Here is a 17,442-nt window from a genome sequence, read left to right on the forward strand (position 1 = left end):
AACGATGCAAACAGGTGTTACATGTTAATTAAGAAGCAATGCAGTGTTGTATGAAAAAAAAAAAAAAAGAGGAGGAAACAGAGACAGTCTGGATACAGTTACATCGCCGCTGGTTGTTTTGGACGTGGAGCCAGCACGAGTTGGAAAAAGTGATGGAACGCTCACATTTCTCAGAGAAGTTCTTTCCAACTGAGCATCTGGTATATGAAACATCTGAACCTCTCGGCCAAGCCCAGCTGCATGTGTGTGTACTGTATGTGTGTGTGTACTGTGTGTGTGTGTGTGTGTGTGTGTGTGTGTGTGTGTGTGTGTGTTTATACAAAAACAGAACATTTAATATGAAAATGTGAAGAAAAACGGTGTGACAGAAAAACAGAGAAAAGGAAGAGCGACGTGAGAAGGCGAGTAAAACAGAAATCAGTTCATAAGTTTGGGGATATTTTTTTTCCCTCTGCACATCTCTATCCCGAAAAAACCTTTTGCAAGCAGCCTCCCTCCCTCTCTCCCATTTCCTCACCCACTGCAAAATTGTTCTTTTTATGAGGCTTCAGTCTCAAACCACTCCTCCTCTCACCACAAGTATCTCTGGTCTGTTTTTGCTCTCTTTCTTTCTCTGCCCTTTCCTCCTCCTCCTCCCCCCTTCAAACCCTTTTCCCTCAAACTCTCTTTTTTTTTTTTAACTCTTCACATTCGGTCCGTGTAGCGCTAAACAACAGCAGCCACAAGATCACGGCAAACAACCACCGACATAAAAAAGAGAATTGCTGAAAATCTGGTTGGTACTCAACTACAATTTAATCTCTCAAAAACACTACTTTCTTGTAAATTACATTTTTAACTGTTTCCAGTTTTTCAAAGCGCTCTGTTGTGACATTACTGTGTAAAAAGAGCCTCATGGACACACAGCTTTAATCCTGTCCACGCGTTCAACAGTGATGTCACAGTGTACTGACACACCCTGAAGTACATTTCTACATCACTGCAGAAAGGACAGACGTTCCGCCAATGGAGGGCAGCTAAAAACAAGCTCGTTTAAAGTTGCTCTTTAACGCGAGAAAGAAGATATGAGTAGAAGTCATCTTTCTTTCTCCATGAAGTGCCATTGGGCAAAACACCACAGTAGAAATATAGTATTACTTCATACAGATTTTATAATTAGCTTGATTGGTTATTAAACTGACTTCAACTATATCTCTCTATGTCGTTACTGAGACACTGTCGAGGTATTGTTGCACCAAGTGCAGCTTCTTTGGACTAATGTACACTAACCTTTTCTTCTTTTTTTTTTTTACTCACATCTGTTCATCCACTTGCGTCCTTCCACAGGCCAAACTGTCTCTCTCTCTCTGTCTCTCTCGCTCTGTCTGTCTGTCTGTCTGTCACCCGGTCTTTCCATTTGTCTCAGTGGACCTCGCTCATGCACATGAACTGTTTTTGGGGACTCCAAACTTCCACCGCTCCACCGGAGCACTGATGGATACATGGACGCTGCTGAAACACATTAGAAAAGCATTATTACCAGCCAGACATCTGTTTCTCACTGATGATTTACAACACGTCTACAAAGACTTACCAGATGATGATGAATTAACCATTCAGAAAATAGTTAGTTAGAACTTTGCAATCGTTGCAAGACTGCAGCAGGCAAGTGTCTCTGAGTAAAACACTGAATCTGAATCAGTTTCAGAGCTTAAAATGAAGCAATGTGTTATGAACAAGGGTAATAAAAAGTAAACATTTTTAGGCCTGAAGACCAAAAGCTGATATCAACCAGTGATATACAGGAAAAACAAATAAAGATTCTGCTTGTATTGTCCCCCCCCCCCCTTAGATTTATTGGATGACTCTTTGTTCGGGTCACCCGGACGCCCAGACGGGGAACTAATGCTATTGGCTTCAGGATTAAGTCATTGGCTGTGTCATGTCACCATGTTTCCTATAATTATAACCAAAGTTGTTTCCAGAAACCTTCCAGATGATTTACGGTTCCTTTCTTGAAAATCAAAAGGAAACTATGAGTCCTGTAAAGTACAATGTTGCCAGAAACTCTTTCTCTGCCCCGCGGCCCTGTTTACACTTTGAAACTGAAGCGATGCCATCTCTGTGAGCGGAGCCGTTGGACAAGATACAATCATGTTTGATGTTGTAAAAGATGTTGCTGATCAGTGAGGGGGAAATAAATCAAACGCACATTTTTCACTTGATTTTTGTCTGTTTGGAGATGCGACCGTGTTTGTCTGCCAAGCATCTGCTCTCCGTCCTGTAGGTCACGGACATGAACGCAGATGTGACCTTTGGCAGCCATCTCTCTCTCTCTCTCTCTCTCTCTCTCTCTCAGCCATTTTACTGTGGAACTCATACAGCCTGGCTGGGCGGTGCAGGAACAACCATCCAGCTCAGCACTTCTTCTCCATGCCAGGCAGGAAGTGGCCAGGACAGCTGCTTGCAATTCAACCTGAGGCTTTGTTTGGGTGACCTACATTACGCCACCATTTACTTTCTACTGTAACTGTTTTCTAGTGTGGCCTGCAGTGCTGGAATGTACATGTACTCAAGTACTGTACTTTTATTAAAAAGATATATAACAAAAAGTGGTGTAGATAGATGATTTGTTCCCCCGCTAAACTCCTCAGATGGTTTCATTTAAATAACTGTTTGAGGCCCAAATTATATAATATTTCACTAAAAAAAGTGAAATCCCCCCAAAAATGTGAGTATAAACTTGTGAAGCAGAAGTTCTTCAACCTTCCTCCCTTTCCCATCAATCATCTCACGACCCCTCAGATTCATCTTGTGATCCTTTGGAGGGGTCCGACCCGCAGGTTGGGAACCACTGGACTAAACTACAAACTGTATAGTTAAAACACATAGTTACATTTTGTAAATAATACTTATAGGTACATGTACTCAAGCAAAGGATGCGTGTACTTCTTCATCTCCTACAGAACAAACTCCCACTTGAGCAGAAGCATTTTAACAAACTGAAAAGAAACAAGAGTGAAAATAATCTGTCCTGATGCCAAAACATACTAATCCAGTTTTCATAAAATAAAAAAAAGCAAATAAATACGGAAAGTACGAAGGAAGCCACGTGGTTTACTGTCCAACCAGAAACAAACAAAGATAATTGTGGCCTGCAGAGCCAGTTCTCAAACAGTCACACACAGTTCAAGACATTCAGGCTGTGTGATTTGTAAAAAAAAAAAAAAAAACATGCTACCCAGGGTGCCCCGTACTCTACAGGAACACCCAGGTCAGGAAGCGGTCTCTGGGAACAGAGTTGCTGAATCAGACCCCCTGACTCTGCACCGTCCTCCTGCGCCCCCCCCATCCCAGTCACATCGGCCAGGAAGCCCTCCCTCCCTCTGGTCTGCGGGTGAAAACTACAGATCCACCCTCACCCTTCGCCCTCCATCCTAGCAGACTGATCCTCACCTAGCGCCCCCTGAAGCACCCCAGCAACCCTCCCTCCATCGCTGACTTCTGCACAATAAAGCAACATCTGGTTCTCATTTCCCCCAAAACCAAAACAACACGAGGAGGAGAGGAAGGGAGGAGAGGTTGTTGAGGAGAAAGACATTCACAGAGAAGCAGGATGTGAAGAAGAAGAAGAAGAAGAAGAAGAAGAAGAAGAAGAAGAAAAAATGGTGCATCAAGAGAAAGAAAGAGGAGTCACATTTCTCACTGTTGGTGCATTTGGGAGGTCTTTGATAGTGCAGGTGTGAGGATGTGCGTGTGAATGAAAAAATGTCGCCACGCTAACCGCTTTTACATTTCTAACAGCAGTTTTTGGGGGGTTTTTAACACCCTCTGTGGCCGGTTCAGTGTCCTCCCACGCAACAAACAGTCAGCTCCTTTGGTCAACTGTATGAAAACAGTCAAGACAAGGAGAGGAAAGGGGGAAGGGGGGGGTGGAGAAAACTCCCATCCCCACAGAAAAGAATCTGCAACTCAGCGGCTAGCAGCCCTAATTACAGTGGGGCTTTGCTGAAGTCTGCAACAAGACAAAAAGAGAGAGAAAAAAAAAAAAAAAGGAGGCAGATGGAGGAGGAGGAGAGAAGGACGCAAGGAGGAAGGGAGCAGAGAGCAGGAGTGAGGGTGAGGAGAGGGTGACCTCATTTTGTAAATAGTCTGTTTATAAGTCAAAGTCACACTAAATTAGTGCTGACTCTACAAAGGCACAGCTGCTCAGCATCTCTCTGCAAAACGTCCCTTTGCACCTTAAATGCATCCGACAAAAAGTTCAGTTTGATTCTCTTCAAAATAATTAATCAGTGCGGTTATGTTTTTAAAAGAGGTGTATAAAAAAAAAAAAAAAAAAGATTCTAAGAACTTTAAAGACACAAAGAACTGGGTTTAGGGTTCATTCTTCGCAGCCAATTTACGTGTTTCTGCTTTTAAAATCAAACGGAGGAAAAGATAAGTGTTTCTGCAGCCTGATTAAGACTTCACCGAACTTAAAATCTGAGCCGATACTCGAAGAAATATCACTTTCTGTGGGATGCAACTTGGCTGCAGCGAGCTAATCATCTTTCCAGACACCGGGCTGCAGAAAAGCACATTCAAAATTCAGACTTTTCCCCTCTTTGTTGGTATTGAAGCCCGACGAAATATCGCTTGTAGGAAAAACACCCCTTCTCTAGTTTTTTTTTTTAATTTTGGAACAGATTTGTCTTCACTCGCCCCAACAAAAAGGTGAAAATTGTCAATTATTCTCATGATGGCATCACATTAGATTTTCTTTTTATTGTCTCTCTGCTTAAACTTAACTAAGCCCCTTCACCGAGGTGGTCTTCAGCGAACATTCGTCACGTATTTCGAGTCATAACAATGAGTTACAACAGCATGCCAAGGTGTGAACTCCCTCTTTAAAAACGCACACATACTCATACACAGCAATCAGTGCTACTTTATGTTCGCCAGCTCCTCCCTTCCTCTGACCAAACTCCTCTCTGAGCCCAACTCAGGACAAAATGGCGTTTGAGCCGTCAACACTGCCTCGCACAAAAAGGAGAAATGCTGCAATCTAGTGGAAGCCGAGAGACATTAACTCAAGAGTGACGTCTGTGAAACGATTGAGGAAAACAATATTTAGAGTGTAAATCTGAACATTTATTGCAGAAATCCATGAAAAAAAAAAACACGAAAACCCACAAGTCCTCATAAATATATTCAATAAATCACAATAAGGATATGACAGCGTGAGAACAAGTCTAACTTTTAGATGTTTTCTTCATTAGCAACTTCCCTTTAGGTTTGAGTAAGAGAGACTTTTTGTGCTCCTCCAGTCGTTTGGCTTCCTCCTGTTTTTCGCTCCACGCCTCCATTCCTCTGTCCACCTCCGAGTTCAGCATCACGATACGTCTCTGTGAGACAGAGCAGGGCCGTGGTCACAGACAAAACGATGGATGAAGCAGACAGGCGAGAACATTTTTTAAAAAAAAAAGGAAGATGCTTTAAGGTGTTGATACTCACTGCTAAGACTTCCCTCTCTTGCTTTCTTCTCAGCTGTCCTTTCATTAGAGGCGCTGGTCTCCCATCTGTCCCGTTCCACAAACAGGAAAAAAAGGAAATTACAAAGTGTGCTACAAGTAGAGCACAACATGTTCACCGCTTCCTCCAACTATTGCAAGAAGAATTTAATGAGAGCGATTACCAGACACGGAAATAACATGAATCCCTGTTGACTTGTCTCCTCATGCGAGCTCTAAAATGTGTCCTTAGATGCTTGATAATACCTCCTTAATATCAGACTCCACAAAAAAAAAAAAAAAAAAAAAAGAGGTCAAAATATTACAATACCTGCAAACGACCAATCAGGCAGATCTGTCAGAGGGCCGTACTCTGTGCCACTTCGGGCGAGTCCATGTCTGCAAGCCCACACAAACGTTATGACAGTAGAAACAGAGAAGGAGAGGACTTGTGCCTAAAGCAGCCCCCACAACCTCCCCCTAACACAGATGTCCCCCATTCTCATGTGGCCTAGTAGTTCAACCCCCAACACATGCAGCCATAAACAGGCTCTACACATCTGTATGCAGTAGTACTTCCTAACACCTGTAGACCGACTTTGATGTGTAAATCAGTAGAGTTCATCTTAGAAGGACTACCGCGTCTCTTGTCAGCTGACTGGGTGCTGTAGAGATGCATGTACCCAAACTAGACTTCAAATAAATTAGGATTTAACTGCAATTACATACTTAAAACCTGCTAAAAGTGTGTTAACAGTGAACTTACTCTTTCCTCCATTTCTCCCCCGCTTGTACTCCACACGTTGTGCTGAACTGCCTGCTGGAGAGCCTCAACACTGGAACACATCCACAAAACACAACTGTTAGCATCAGCGTTAGCATTCGTAGCTCTTACTGCATTTCCGGCGGTTATTCACGCGGGCAGCTGTATCAAAGGCGACGAGTAAATACGAGAAGATATGTACAACAACGAAGATGGAGTTTAAACGTGTTAACGGGTCTCAAACACATCAGTTTCAGTGAATAACCTCTGTCTCACCTGAGCAGCACAATGTCCTCACGGGGGCCGCCATGTTGTCTGCGCACTTCCGCTTTGGCCACTAGGTGGTGCTAAAGGTGCGCTGAGGTGGCCCGGCTGCCTTTATTGTCACTATTTTGTGACTGAAAAGTGGATTTTATAACTAAAAGAAAAGACAAGAAAAGGTGAAAGTGACTATATATATACTTTGTTGTTTTTTTACATTGATTTTGCAAACGTTTTGTGGTTGCTGGCCCAACAGCAATTTTCTTTGCCTGAGGGCCCCATAACAGGACCATACCTTCGGCCATCACTATCATTGAAACCTTTTCTCTTTGTTGCTGTTGCATTTTCTTGGTATTTTGTCCTCCACGATACCCGCTGTTGCTATATGCATCTTTAATGCAAAGTTTACCCGTAATTAAATATGTAAAGTGCCCCGCTTCGCTGTTACTATGAAGGAACTATCTGCTGTTAAGGCTTTATAGCGGAAAAGGAAATAATCTATTAAGAGATTTCATGAAAGGAGCTCTCCACTGGTTGTACATGTCAAAGTCAGGTGACTCGCCACGAGGAGTAGTTTTCACAGCCAACAGTTGAATAACGTCTCCCGAGGCTGTGGGTGAGCTTTGTCAGTAAAGACAATGAGATGTCACGGTGACGTCATCGGAGATATACTATCTTGTCAAAGATATATATATATATATATATATATATATATATATATATATATATATATATATATATATATATATATATGTGTGTGTGTAATCTGTCTCTCAGGTTTAAATAAGTGAGATACTTGAAGTTTGGACAACACATCTTTCTGCCGACATTACTCAAAACCAAAAGGTCTCACGTGTGTTTGCATGTCTTCCGTTATTACACAAACACACACGAGGAGGGACAGATTGAGACGGATGGTTGACTTGGTGTGTCTGTTTTAGGGCCTAAAGACGGAACAGATATGCAGACAGAGCACCGCGCCGCTCTCGCAGCTCTTCAAAGTATTGTTTTTGTATGAAGTGCTCCGCTACTAAGCCCAGAAGAATTTCTCTGTTAGCTTTTCAGGCAAGTTCCCACTCGCAGCCTGTGAGCTAAACGCCAGAGTCTGTTGCAGGGACTCCGGTGAACCGCAGGGGCCACGAAAAGGCTCCCATATGGAGGAGGAGGGGGGGGGGGCTCCGGGGCACACACAGAAAGCCGACAAGCTTATTAAAACACGGGCCAAACACAGTCACTTTATCGGGGCTTTGTGTGTTTAGGTGTGTCCACTAACTGCCACTAAAAAAAAAATTTAAAAAAACGGGCCGGAATCGGGGCTGACTGACTAACGCCGCCCGGTCCTGAAATAGTAGCGGGATGTTTACTCTGTATCTTCCTTGGAGAACTCAGACACGCCGAAAAAATTCACCCGCCGCCTCACGCACCGGTGTCCCTGCGCACATTCCACAGGCTGGTGGAACGATAAAGTAGTACCGTTGCCCGAACGACGCAGTTTTTTTTTTTTAAATGACGATTACGAAGTAGTGCCACTGTTAGATTATTAGTATTAATAAAAACCATGCATTTGAAATTGAGCTCAGTATATGGAAGGTGTTATAAAATATGTTATTATCTATTATTATTTTTTTGTGTGGGCAGCATTTTGTGGTCAACGTGGAGCTGATTCTAACTAATCTATAAACTGTTTGGCAGATTAATCTTTAAGGATGTAATATTTAATAAGATAACATTATATGTTTTGTGTGGAATATCTTAATTAGTAAAATAACTGATAAGTTTAAGAGTCAAGTAAATAAAAGGGAGCAAAAAGTATACAATATTTCTTTCTTACTCGTAGAGTAGAAGTATAAAGTACCAGAAAATTTAGTAATAGTTGTACTCACAGTACTTGAAATACTTTCCACCGGTTTAAAACATGAAAGGTCATAGCTTACATTAAGGTGCACAAAACTAAATGTAACCGAATTATCGAGACAGCAGTAAGCTTGGTTTTGGGGGTTCCAGTTATATGAGGAAAAACTAAATAATGGCTTTTCTGAAAACAGAATTGTTTACAGTGGTGGTTTGGCTTAGTGGTCAGTCCAACGTTTAAGCTCGTGCCAAACCACAGCCACATGAGCACATCATGTCTCCAGCGCACAGTCATAGTAAATACGAGCCTAACGGTTAAAAGGGTTTTAGAAATATTGAGGTATTGAGTCAAAGTGCTGCTCCTACACCCCACAGGTCATTGTTTAACCAAACACCAAATCAAAAAGTCACATTTTTTTCTTCCTTTATCTGTTATTGTGAAGAACTTTGTAACTAAGTACATTCTTTCCAAGGTCTGCACTTAAGTACAATGAGGTACTTGTACAATACTTGAATATTTCCATGTTGTGCTACTTTATACTTCTACTCAACTATTTCAGACGGAAGTAGGGCTATTGTACTTTTGAATCCAATACATACTTGCAGAGGTTAGTTATTTTGCAAATAGTAATACCCAATATAAATTAACCAATACATTCTGACTTATAATAATGAATTAAGCTATCCAGTAGTGTTCCCTATCGGCCTTTATACACTTTACCTGGTGCAACATTAGTGATGGTACACCTTAATGCATCACTAATAAGCCAGTGATATATTATGTCGGCTGTTGTGTTTCTACATGAGCAGGTTTCTTATTTAACATCGCTATTTTGTTGTAAAGAGCAGGTCTTGGCGGAGTGTGCTCATCCTCTGAGGGGAGTTTTGCGTATGAATGACGGAACAGTCATGGCTGGTGGAAAGGTGTTCCGGCCCTTGTGGGGGGAAACGAGCCGCCGCTCACTGATAAAGGAGCAGTGACGCGTCAAGCTGGACAACCCGACGGAACGCAGCGTAACGGTCGTTCAGAGATTCCACCTTCAAAATAAAAGCGACGTGTGTGTAGCTTTCGAAAGGGAGGGCGAATGAATAACCATTTGGGAGACTACAACTATAAAACAGTGTTTGAATATCAAACAAGTATATAATCTTCAAAGCGAAGCAAAACAAAAGCTGTACTACGAATCGTATACTATTGTATTACCTTTTAAATATAACAGTCGCCGGTAATGAGTTTATATTGAAACGGTATAACCGGAAGTGTGTCTCTCCGTCATTGCTAGCTTGATAGTCTTGCAAAAAAAAAAAAAAAAAAAAAAAAAAGAGGGGGGAGGTAAGTAATTATTTAGGGGCAAGAAAGAAAGACAAAGTTGTCGACCGTGCAATGCACACGGGGAGGGATTTTATTTATCTCGAGCGACTCGTTTAGTCCAGCACCGGTCTGCTGGGACGTGACTGTAACGGAGCTCCAGTTTCCCCTCGTTTCCTCCTCTCTCTCTCCTAAAACTTCTCTCCGCTACTATTTCGCTACTTTTTCCCTTTTGAAAACGGGGAATGATAAAAGCAGCCGAGCTCCAGGCGGATGGACGGACGGACTGAGGAGACTTGGTCCCGCATACGTGTGTTTTCCGTTGAGTTAAAGTTAATAATGCTGTTTTAGTTTTTCTTTCCGAGCACGTTTCGCCCCGAGATGAATGGCAGAAGTCGGGTGAGTCCACTATCTGTGCACAGACGGATTTATTTCTCTTGTCTACACTGGACCCTCATGAAGTGGTGATAACTGTTAGCACTGCATCCCGCTGAACCTCTCTCTCCGCTTTGTGTGTTTTAAAAAAAACAAAAGAAGAAAGAAGGGGAAAAAAAGGAAATTCAAACGGAGAGAGACACCCGCACACCGCACTGGATAACCACGACACCACACCGACTTCACTGAAGTGTATTTCAGACAGTTTAACTCACAGAGAAGATGCAGATGTGGAGCCGCATGAGGGTCCACAAAGGAGGCCCTCCACGACCATAGGTCACGCCGAAGTGTCCTGGATGTATGCGTCTTTTATTTCCTGGCTGGATTGACTTGAACTCTTTTAGTAATTGCCTAATAATCCAATGGATTCTTCTTCACCGCAGCCTGCATGTGCCAGTGGATTATCCACATGAAGGCAAACCAGATGACTCGGAGGACTTAAGTCATGTAACCACCCTGAAATGTCTTAACAAGTCTTATTTATCCGTCTTGTATTTATTGGGTGTATATAAGGGTCCTTATTTTTAAAGGTTTGTGCTGGTTTCAAGGCCAGTTTTTAACCGGTTGAAAGCTTCCTTTTGATCTGTCGTAGTGAAGACTAGATTTACTTGAACTGTGTTGTTCTGCTGTGTATCCACACTGTATTTGAGCACATTAATCTGTAATTTAAGGGGGGAGGGTGGGTGGGAGGGTGGGGGGGGGGGGGGTTGTAGGACTTTACTTTGCCCCAGACAGGTAAAAACAAACGAGAAGGCTTCATCATGGACAGGCCGATAAGCAAGTTATTGGAGAAGTTAAAGCTAACGGACTCGGGCAGTGTGAAATTCAACAGCTCAAAGAAAAAGCATGACTCTGCCAGCAACGCCAATAACAGCAACGCCAACACTGGCAACTCCGGAGGCGGCGGTCTGCCACAGGCTCCCAGCTCTGCAGCCTCACCCTCGAGACCCGGCCCGTTCTCGCTTGCCTCGTCGACCACAAGCGATGCATGTGTTCCAGCCAGTGGGAGAGGAGGAGGAGGAGGAGGAGGAGGGATGGGAATGGCTCCCCCTCAGCTCCTCTCCCCATCGCCATCTTCCTCCTCGGTGGGTGCCATCCCTCAGGATGGCGAGCAACCGCTCCACCCTTCCACCTTGGCGCCGCTGAGGCGTCGCTCCCCCCAGCAGCGGGCGTCCTGCTACCTGGGCGAAGGCGTGGACTCCCACCTGAGGCGCGAGTCCGGCCTGGGCCCCGAGTGTGACCTTCTGGGGGCGTTCGGCTCCAAGGCGTCCCTCAATCAGCGGCGCTACTCCCTGGAGCTGCAGCAGCTGGTGAGGCGACAGCAGCTCCTCTCCCAGCCGCCGCCTCTCTCCGCTCCCCCGCCGTACCCTGCCTCCTCGGGCTATGGGTCGGCTCCCAGAGGCGGCCTGGCAGAGCCCGGCTACCTCTCTGAGCACGAGAGGCACAAGCGCCTCTCTCTCCAGGAGGCTCTGTTCTACAAACGCCTGAGCACGGGCAGTGAACTGTGGGAGACCCCCAGGCCCGCGTCCCTCTCTCATCCACCGCATCGCACATCGGATGGGACCGGAGGAGGTGTGGGAGGAGGCTTCTTCTATCCCCCGGGACCTACCCTGAGCCCGTGCTCGTCGTTCAGCCTCCAGGAGTCGGTGCTGGTCAGCCCCAGGTCCAGCTTCGCCTCCAGCACGGCCAGCGGCGGCGGCGGAGGGAGCCCCATGGGGAGCCGCTGCAGCAGCAACCGCACCAGTGGCATCAGCCTGGGCTATGACTCTCGCTACTCGGCCTCTGGGGGCCTCCCCCCACAGCAGCAATGCCCCTCCATGCAGATGGGGGGCTCGGTGGCTGGTTACGGCCCTCCAGGCAGGGCCGGGGTGACCCCCGTGGAGGCCTGGACTCAGTACTTGGATGGAGGGATGCGTCCGGGGGCACACGATAGCCGACACTCCTACCCGCCCGCCGTAGGAAGTCCAGGGGCCGCGTGCTACCAAGCCGGCCCGGAGTGGTGGGTGGAGCAGCAGGCCGGAGTGAGAGGCAAAGAGGGGGGCGTGATGGGAGACAGGACCAGGTACTCGGACCTGCCTGGCACCCGCTACCAGGAAGAGCTCACCCGACTTCTCCTGAGAGATGCTGCGCTGGCAGGTGGGGGGCTCCTGGAGGGCCTGATGCTGAAAGAGCAGTCTCTGGCCCTCACGGCTCTCTCCAAACCCAGCACAATAACAATGGGGCCCTGCTCAGCCGGAGGGCCCGTCAAACCTCAGGAGGATCCAGGAGTGGGAGCTGGGAGGGAGGCCGCGGAGAACCGCCAGGAGTTCTTTGGTGAGATCCTTTTTTTTTTTTCTCGTTGTTAACAGTGGTTTTAAGGACACACGTGGAAAGAGGAAAGGTAGCCAAGATACGAGTTAAACAAAGCTGCGTTTAATAGTAACATCACATCCCTGTTCACGCACGGTACCCCATGCATTCATAATGGAGCGCCGGGTCACCCGGCATCCGCCCTCGGTGTGTTATTATTGTCCTCCTCGCTGCCTGGTGTCAGATCACAGGTTTCCTTCTAAATGAAAGGGTTGCATGGATGGATGGACGGACAGATTAATAGTTGAAAGAGTGTATGGATGGATGGTACCTTTTTTTTTTTTTTTTTTTTCTGGAACCTGCAGAGACACGCAGCGTCGTAGCATGCCAAGCATAAAGGAGAAAAGAAAAACCACTCCGGCTGCAGAAACTGATCCAGACAAGTAGATGTGTTGAAGAGAAGAAAGAAAAATCTCAAAACGCGTAGGACAGATGTGTGTGTGTGTGTGTGTGTGTGTGTGTGTGTGTGTGTGTGTGTGTGTGTGTGTGTGTGTGTGTGTGTGTGTGTGTGTGTGTGTGTGTGTGTGTGTGTGTGTGTGTGTGTGTACTCACTCACGTTGGCACCTGTGGCCCGAGACATCAGGTGACGTCAGCTGACGTCTCGGGCAGGCGTTGCCAATTTGGGACAGCGTGGTGCTCATGGGAGGGAGGGCTAATGCAGCGCATCTACGCGGCCGTTAAACTGCTAAATTCTGCTGCAACACTCAAGACACAAATTACACGGTGCCCTATAAACACAGCTCTGACCATTACTGTGAGTCACAGAAGATTAGGGCTCAGGATCTGTGTGTGTGTGTGTGTGTGTGTGTGTGTGTGTGTGTGTGTGTGTGTGTGTGTGTGTGTGTGTGTGTGTGTGTGTGTGTGTGTGTGTGTGTGTGTGTGTGTGTGTGTGTGTGTGTGTATTGTCTCTGTGGCAGGGTGTGTTTCCCCCCCATGAGTGACTTCAGGCCACAGTAACGCTGTGTGTGTGTGTGAGTCATGTGTGTGTGTGTGTGTGTGTGTGTGTAATGCTGCCTTGGCGTGTGCAGGGGCGGTGTGCTGGAGCCTGTTTTTCTGCTCAGGTATGTGTGCCCGGAGGGGACATACAATACTGTACCGCTCAGCCATTAAGAAGGAATCGCAGGCTCTGAGCCGCGAAGACAGACGCTCTGAGCTCAGCAGACACTCGCCAACACACCTATATGAAAGTGTGACTTTGATTATATAAAAACAGAAAGTAAAAATAAAAAAAAAGTATTGCCCCGTGAGCCAAGCTAGATTCAGAGCTAATTCATCTTTTGTGAATGATTTCTTCCCACGCGTTAAAAAGAAGGTGTTTTGAGTCATGGTTTCCCTTTTTGTAGCTCTTGGCTCTGGGCAGAGACTTTGTGCCCGGTCCTAAATATTGAAAGGACTGTTCAAGAGTGTAGGAATTCTCAGTTTTGTGTGGCACTCCCTCAGCCACATTAGAAAGGGGAAGGGAAAAAAAACAAAAAACACAGGCAGGGGCTTTAAATAGATCACAGAAACGCTGTCGCTCGGACCAACGCGCCACTTTTCCACTTTACATTTTTGCTGAACGTGTACTTAAACTGTCCTGTGAGATGAGAAACACACGGAGAAGTCGGGTCGCTGTACAGTTGGCCTGGCTGTTTGTTTTTAAGGTGGGCTAATTTGGTGGACTTGGTGCAAACTGTTATGACAATGGAGTTTTTATATCTGACACTAAAGTGGGGGAAAAGGAGCTGAAAGATGGTAACATTTGGCCAGAAAGTGGCAGTTAGGCATTTGTTTAATTTACTTTTAAGTGGAGGGGGGGGAGAGAGAGACTATTATCTTCCATTGACTAGAAGGAAGCAGCAAAAGTGATGATGTCGGTAATAAGCGGTGTCGTTTCCTGGGGTAGTTGAGGCTCATTTAATCTCCAAAATGGCTCCAATTGTGGGGTTTGAAGTCAAATTTTAAAGGGTCTATTTTCTGGAACGACAAAAAAAAAAGAAAAAAAAAAAGAGTCTGATCCGGTGGAGTTTCCCTTTTTAATAACAGAGCTTCGACGGAGACACTTGGGTGGATGAGCACACAGGCTGGCGTGGGTAGCCGGGCTCTAACTGTGTGAAAATCCCCTAGGTGGTGCGAACGAGAGGATTTACAAGTGTTGACACTCTGTGTGGCGTTGGATTTCAGACACATCCTCTCGGAATGCGTCGTAAACGGAGTGTTAAGAGCCCGCCGAGCCGTTACTCCCGTCTAAATGCATGTTTGTGTCTGTTGTGTTCCCCCCTCCTCCCCCCTCCTCCCCCTCTCTCTGTGCTGGCAGGAGCCTGTGTGAAGTGTGGGAAAGGCGTGTACGGGGCGGATAACGCCTGCCAGGCTCAGGACAGCCTCTATCACACACGCTGCTTCACCTGTGTGTCCTGTGGTGAGTACCCCCCCCCCCCCACACACACACACACACACACACACACACACACACACTCAGAGACACAACAATGATTTAAAAGTATTTAAACGTAGTGAATTTCTACCACCGACACCTTTTTCCAAACGTCACGTTTTTAACCGTTTGCGAGGGAACAGTTCCCCGGGTTTAGTCAAACGTGTCGTCTCTTCTCTCTGCAGGACGCACTCTGAGAAACAAGGACTTCTACAATGTCAACGGCTCTGTGTACTGTAAAGAGGATTACATGGTGAGAGAGCGGGGTCAGGGCGTGTTCTGTCATCCGTCTCTCGCACACTCGGGAGACGGAGGATTGATTTTCTTCTAATGGTAATCTCTTCTGTTGTAATTACAGTTTTCAGGATTCCAGGCTGCCGCTGAGAAGTGTAGTGTGTGTGGCCACCTCATCCTCGAACAGGTGTGTGTGTGTGTGTGTGTGTGTGTGTGTGTGTGTGTGTGTGTGTGTGTGTGTGTGTGTGTGTGTGTGTGTGTGTGTGTGTGTGTGTGTGTGTGTGTGTGAGAACATGCTACGTGAAGACGTGCTACAAAGACCTCTCAATACTTGAGACTTAGGCTAGATTTAAGGATGATTTACTTTAACCTTAACCTGCCCTGTGAATGTTTTTAGTTGCATGCGTCCTCTGTTTCCCAGAATGTCTTTCAAGAACCCCCCCCCAGAGGATTGAGACATTCAGGGACACATTTTTATTGGCTCCTCTTTGGGTTCCCACGGCAGATTTTCAGTGGAATGTTTGCCTTGTTTTTTTTCTAAACTAAGAAATATGGCTCTGTAGTGATTGCCCTCAAACTTTTTACCATATTTGTACCACTTAAGACGTATAACACAAATAGAAATGGAGCAGAGTGTGAGAACCACAGGCGGCATTATTCCACATGATGTGAACGGCTTAACCAAGTTCAAGTTTTCTACGGCCATTTGAAATAATAACAAAGTTTATTCTCATATTTTCTGGTCTGCTTACTAACGAAAAGTAGAATATGTTGGTAAGACAGTACAATGATTGGTGATCATACAGCTGTATCATTTAAAATACCAGATGAACCAATTAATACGCTGCTCAGTGTATTGATGAAGCACTAATACAAATCATATTAATGCTAAATATGGGAGGCGTTCACTGTTTACATTAGAGGAGAGTGGATCAGCTACTCGAGGGTTAAGGCGAAAATGTTTAAAAATCAAATTAATTTAGTTGCAAATGGATTTTACAATTTGTCAAGATAAAAGACGTAAAAATTAAGCAAAGCATACACTTAAGCATACCTACATACAGTCTGTGGTAAAGAACACCACTCAAGAGGAAAAGGAGACGATGTTTTTCTAGCGTCTTAACTACGTCTCGGCGTTCTTGGCTCTCAGATCCTGCAGGCTCTGGGGAACTCGTACCACCCGGGCTGTTTCCGCTGCGTGGTCTGCTCCAAGGCTCTGGACGGGGTCCCGTTCACCGTGGACCATCACAGCAACATCTACTGCGTGGCCGACTACAACAAGTGAGACACCCGAGCGCCGTCCTGGTGCTGCTTTGTGACTCGGAATATTTATCTGTATTTTTCCTATTCGTCATTTTGTGTCAGATTTCAGTTTTTTTTTTTTGCTCGTGTGGGTGCTGCTGGCTTTTACTACCAGATAAAACTTTCTCCTGTCGTTCTGCAGGACTTTTGCCCCGAAGTGCGCCGCTTGTTTACAGCCCATCCTACCGACCGAGGTGAGTGTGTGAGTGTGAGTGTGAGTGTGAGTGTGAGTGTGAGAGAGAGAGAGAGAGAGAAAAAAAAGATTGTTCCAGGTGACTGAACGTTTTGTTTCTTTTTGCGTCTCAGGGCAGCGAAGAGATCCTCAGGGTCGTGTCCATGAACAAGGACTATCACTTCGAGTGCTACCACTGCGAGGTGAGCAATCTTTAGCTCGCTGTGCTCCTCTTGTTTCCTGACCTCACTTCCTGTGTGTGCATTCCTGTCCTTATCTGCATCTCTTTTCTTTTTTTCCAGGAGTGTGGTAAGCAGCTCTCTGATAAGCCCGGCTCGCAGTGCTTCCCTCTGGACTCTCATCTCCTCTGCCACGCCTGTCACATGAGCAGAGCGTGCGACACACACATTCCCCCTCACAGCACACACTGATGATCAGTGTGTGCTGTGGAGGTTTTCTTTTTTTTTTTTTCTTAAAGCTGGTCTTAACATGCTGTCACACGATGAAACTGCTGAAATTCAGACATTTCCACTGATTCACTTCTGTCCCCTGTTGTCACATGTACTGCCTGCTGTACTTCTTGTACTATTACTGTACCATAGTTTTAAGGGAACGGGAAAGAAACTACTGCTTTTTTTTTTTTTGGATTTTACCCCAATGTGGCTACTGTTTGCTGTAGAAGAACAAGGGATTTTGCTAAACTGTTTTGTAAATATATTATCGCTAGCAAACATTTTGCACTTAAATTTGACTTTACTGTAAGATTTGTTACGTGAATCTGTACAATTTGGGGGAAAAACTTTACTGTAATTTCTGTATGTTGTAATAAATATTCATTTGTGTTCAGTTTAACAAACCTTTTTTTTCGCTGCACACATCCAT

General features: G+C 45.5%; 2 protein-coding genes across 2 annotated transcripts; one reads left to right on the forward strand and one right to left on the reverse strand.

Annotated features, from left to right (window-relative positions):
- Positions 1-5,090: 5,090 nt before the first annotated feature.
- Positions 5,091-6,615, reverse strand: mrpl52 (mitochondrial ribosomal protein L52). The gene is made up of 5 exons (XM_068728380.1): positions 6,511-6,615; positions 6,238-6,307; positions 5,803-5,870; positions 5,476-5,540; positions 5,091-5,366 (listed from the first exon to the last, which is right to left on the reverse strand). Exons 1-5 carry the CDS (start codon positions 6,542-6,544, stop codon positions 5,214-5,216), a joined length of 390 nt encoding a protein of 129 aa, XP_068584481.1. The 5' UTR covers positions 6,545-6,615; the 3' UTR covers positions 5,091-5,213.
- A 4,194-nt stretch (positions 6,616-10,809) lies between these two features.
- ajuba (ajuba LIM protein) lies at positions 10,810-17,402 on the forward strand. Its single transcript, XM_068728249.1, has 8 exons — positions 10,810-12,403; positions 14,736-14,837; positions 15,038-15,105; positions 15,211-15,273; positions 16,237-16,367; positions 16,531-16,582; positions 16,695-16,763; positions 16,863-17,402. The coding sequence occupies exons 1-8, from the start codon at positions 10,852-10,854 to the stop codon at positions 16,989-16,991; spliced, it is 2,166 nt and encodes a 721-aa protein (XP_068584350.1). The 5' UTR covers positions 10,810-10,851; the 3' UTR covers positions 16,992-17,402.
- The last annotated feature ends 40 nt before the right edge of the window (positions 17,403-17,442 follow it).

Source organism: Cebidichthys violaceus, unplaced genomic scaffold (assembly GCF_023349555.1).
Source record: "Cebidichthys violaceus isolate CVI_PGR_0920_01 unplaced genomic scaffold, fCebVio1.0.p SCAF_41, whole genome shotgun sequence".
Classification (NCBI taxonomy): domain Eukaryota; kingdom Metazoa; phylum Chordata; class Actinopteri; order Perciformes; family Stichaeidae; genus Cebidichthys; species Cebidichthys violaceus.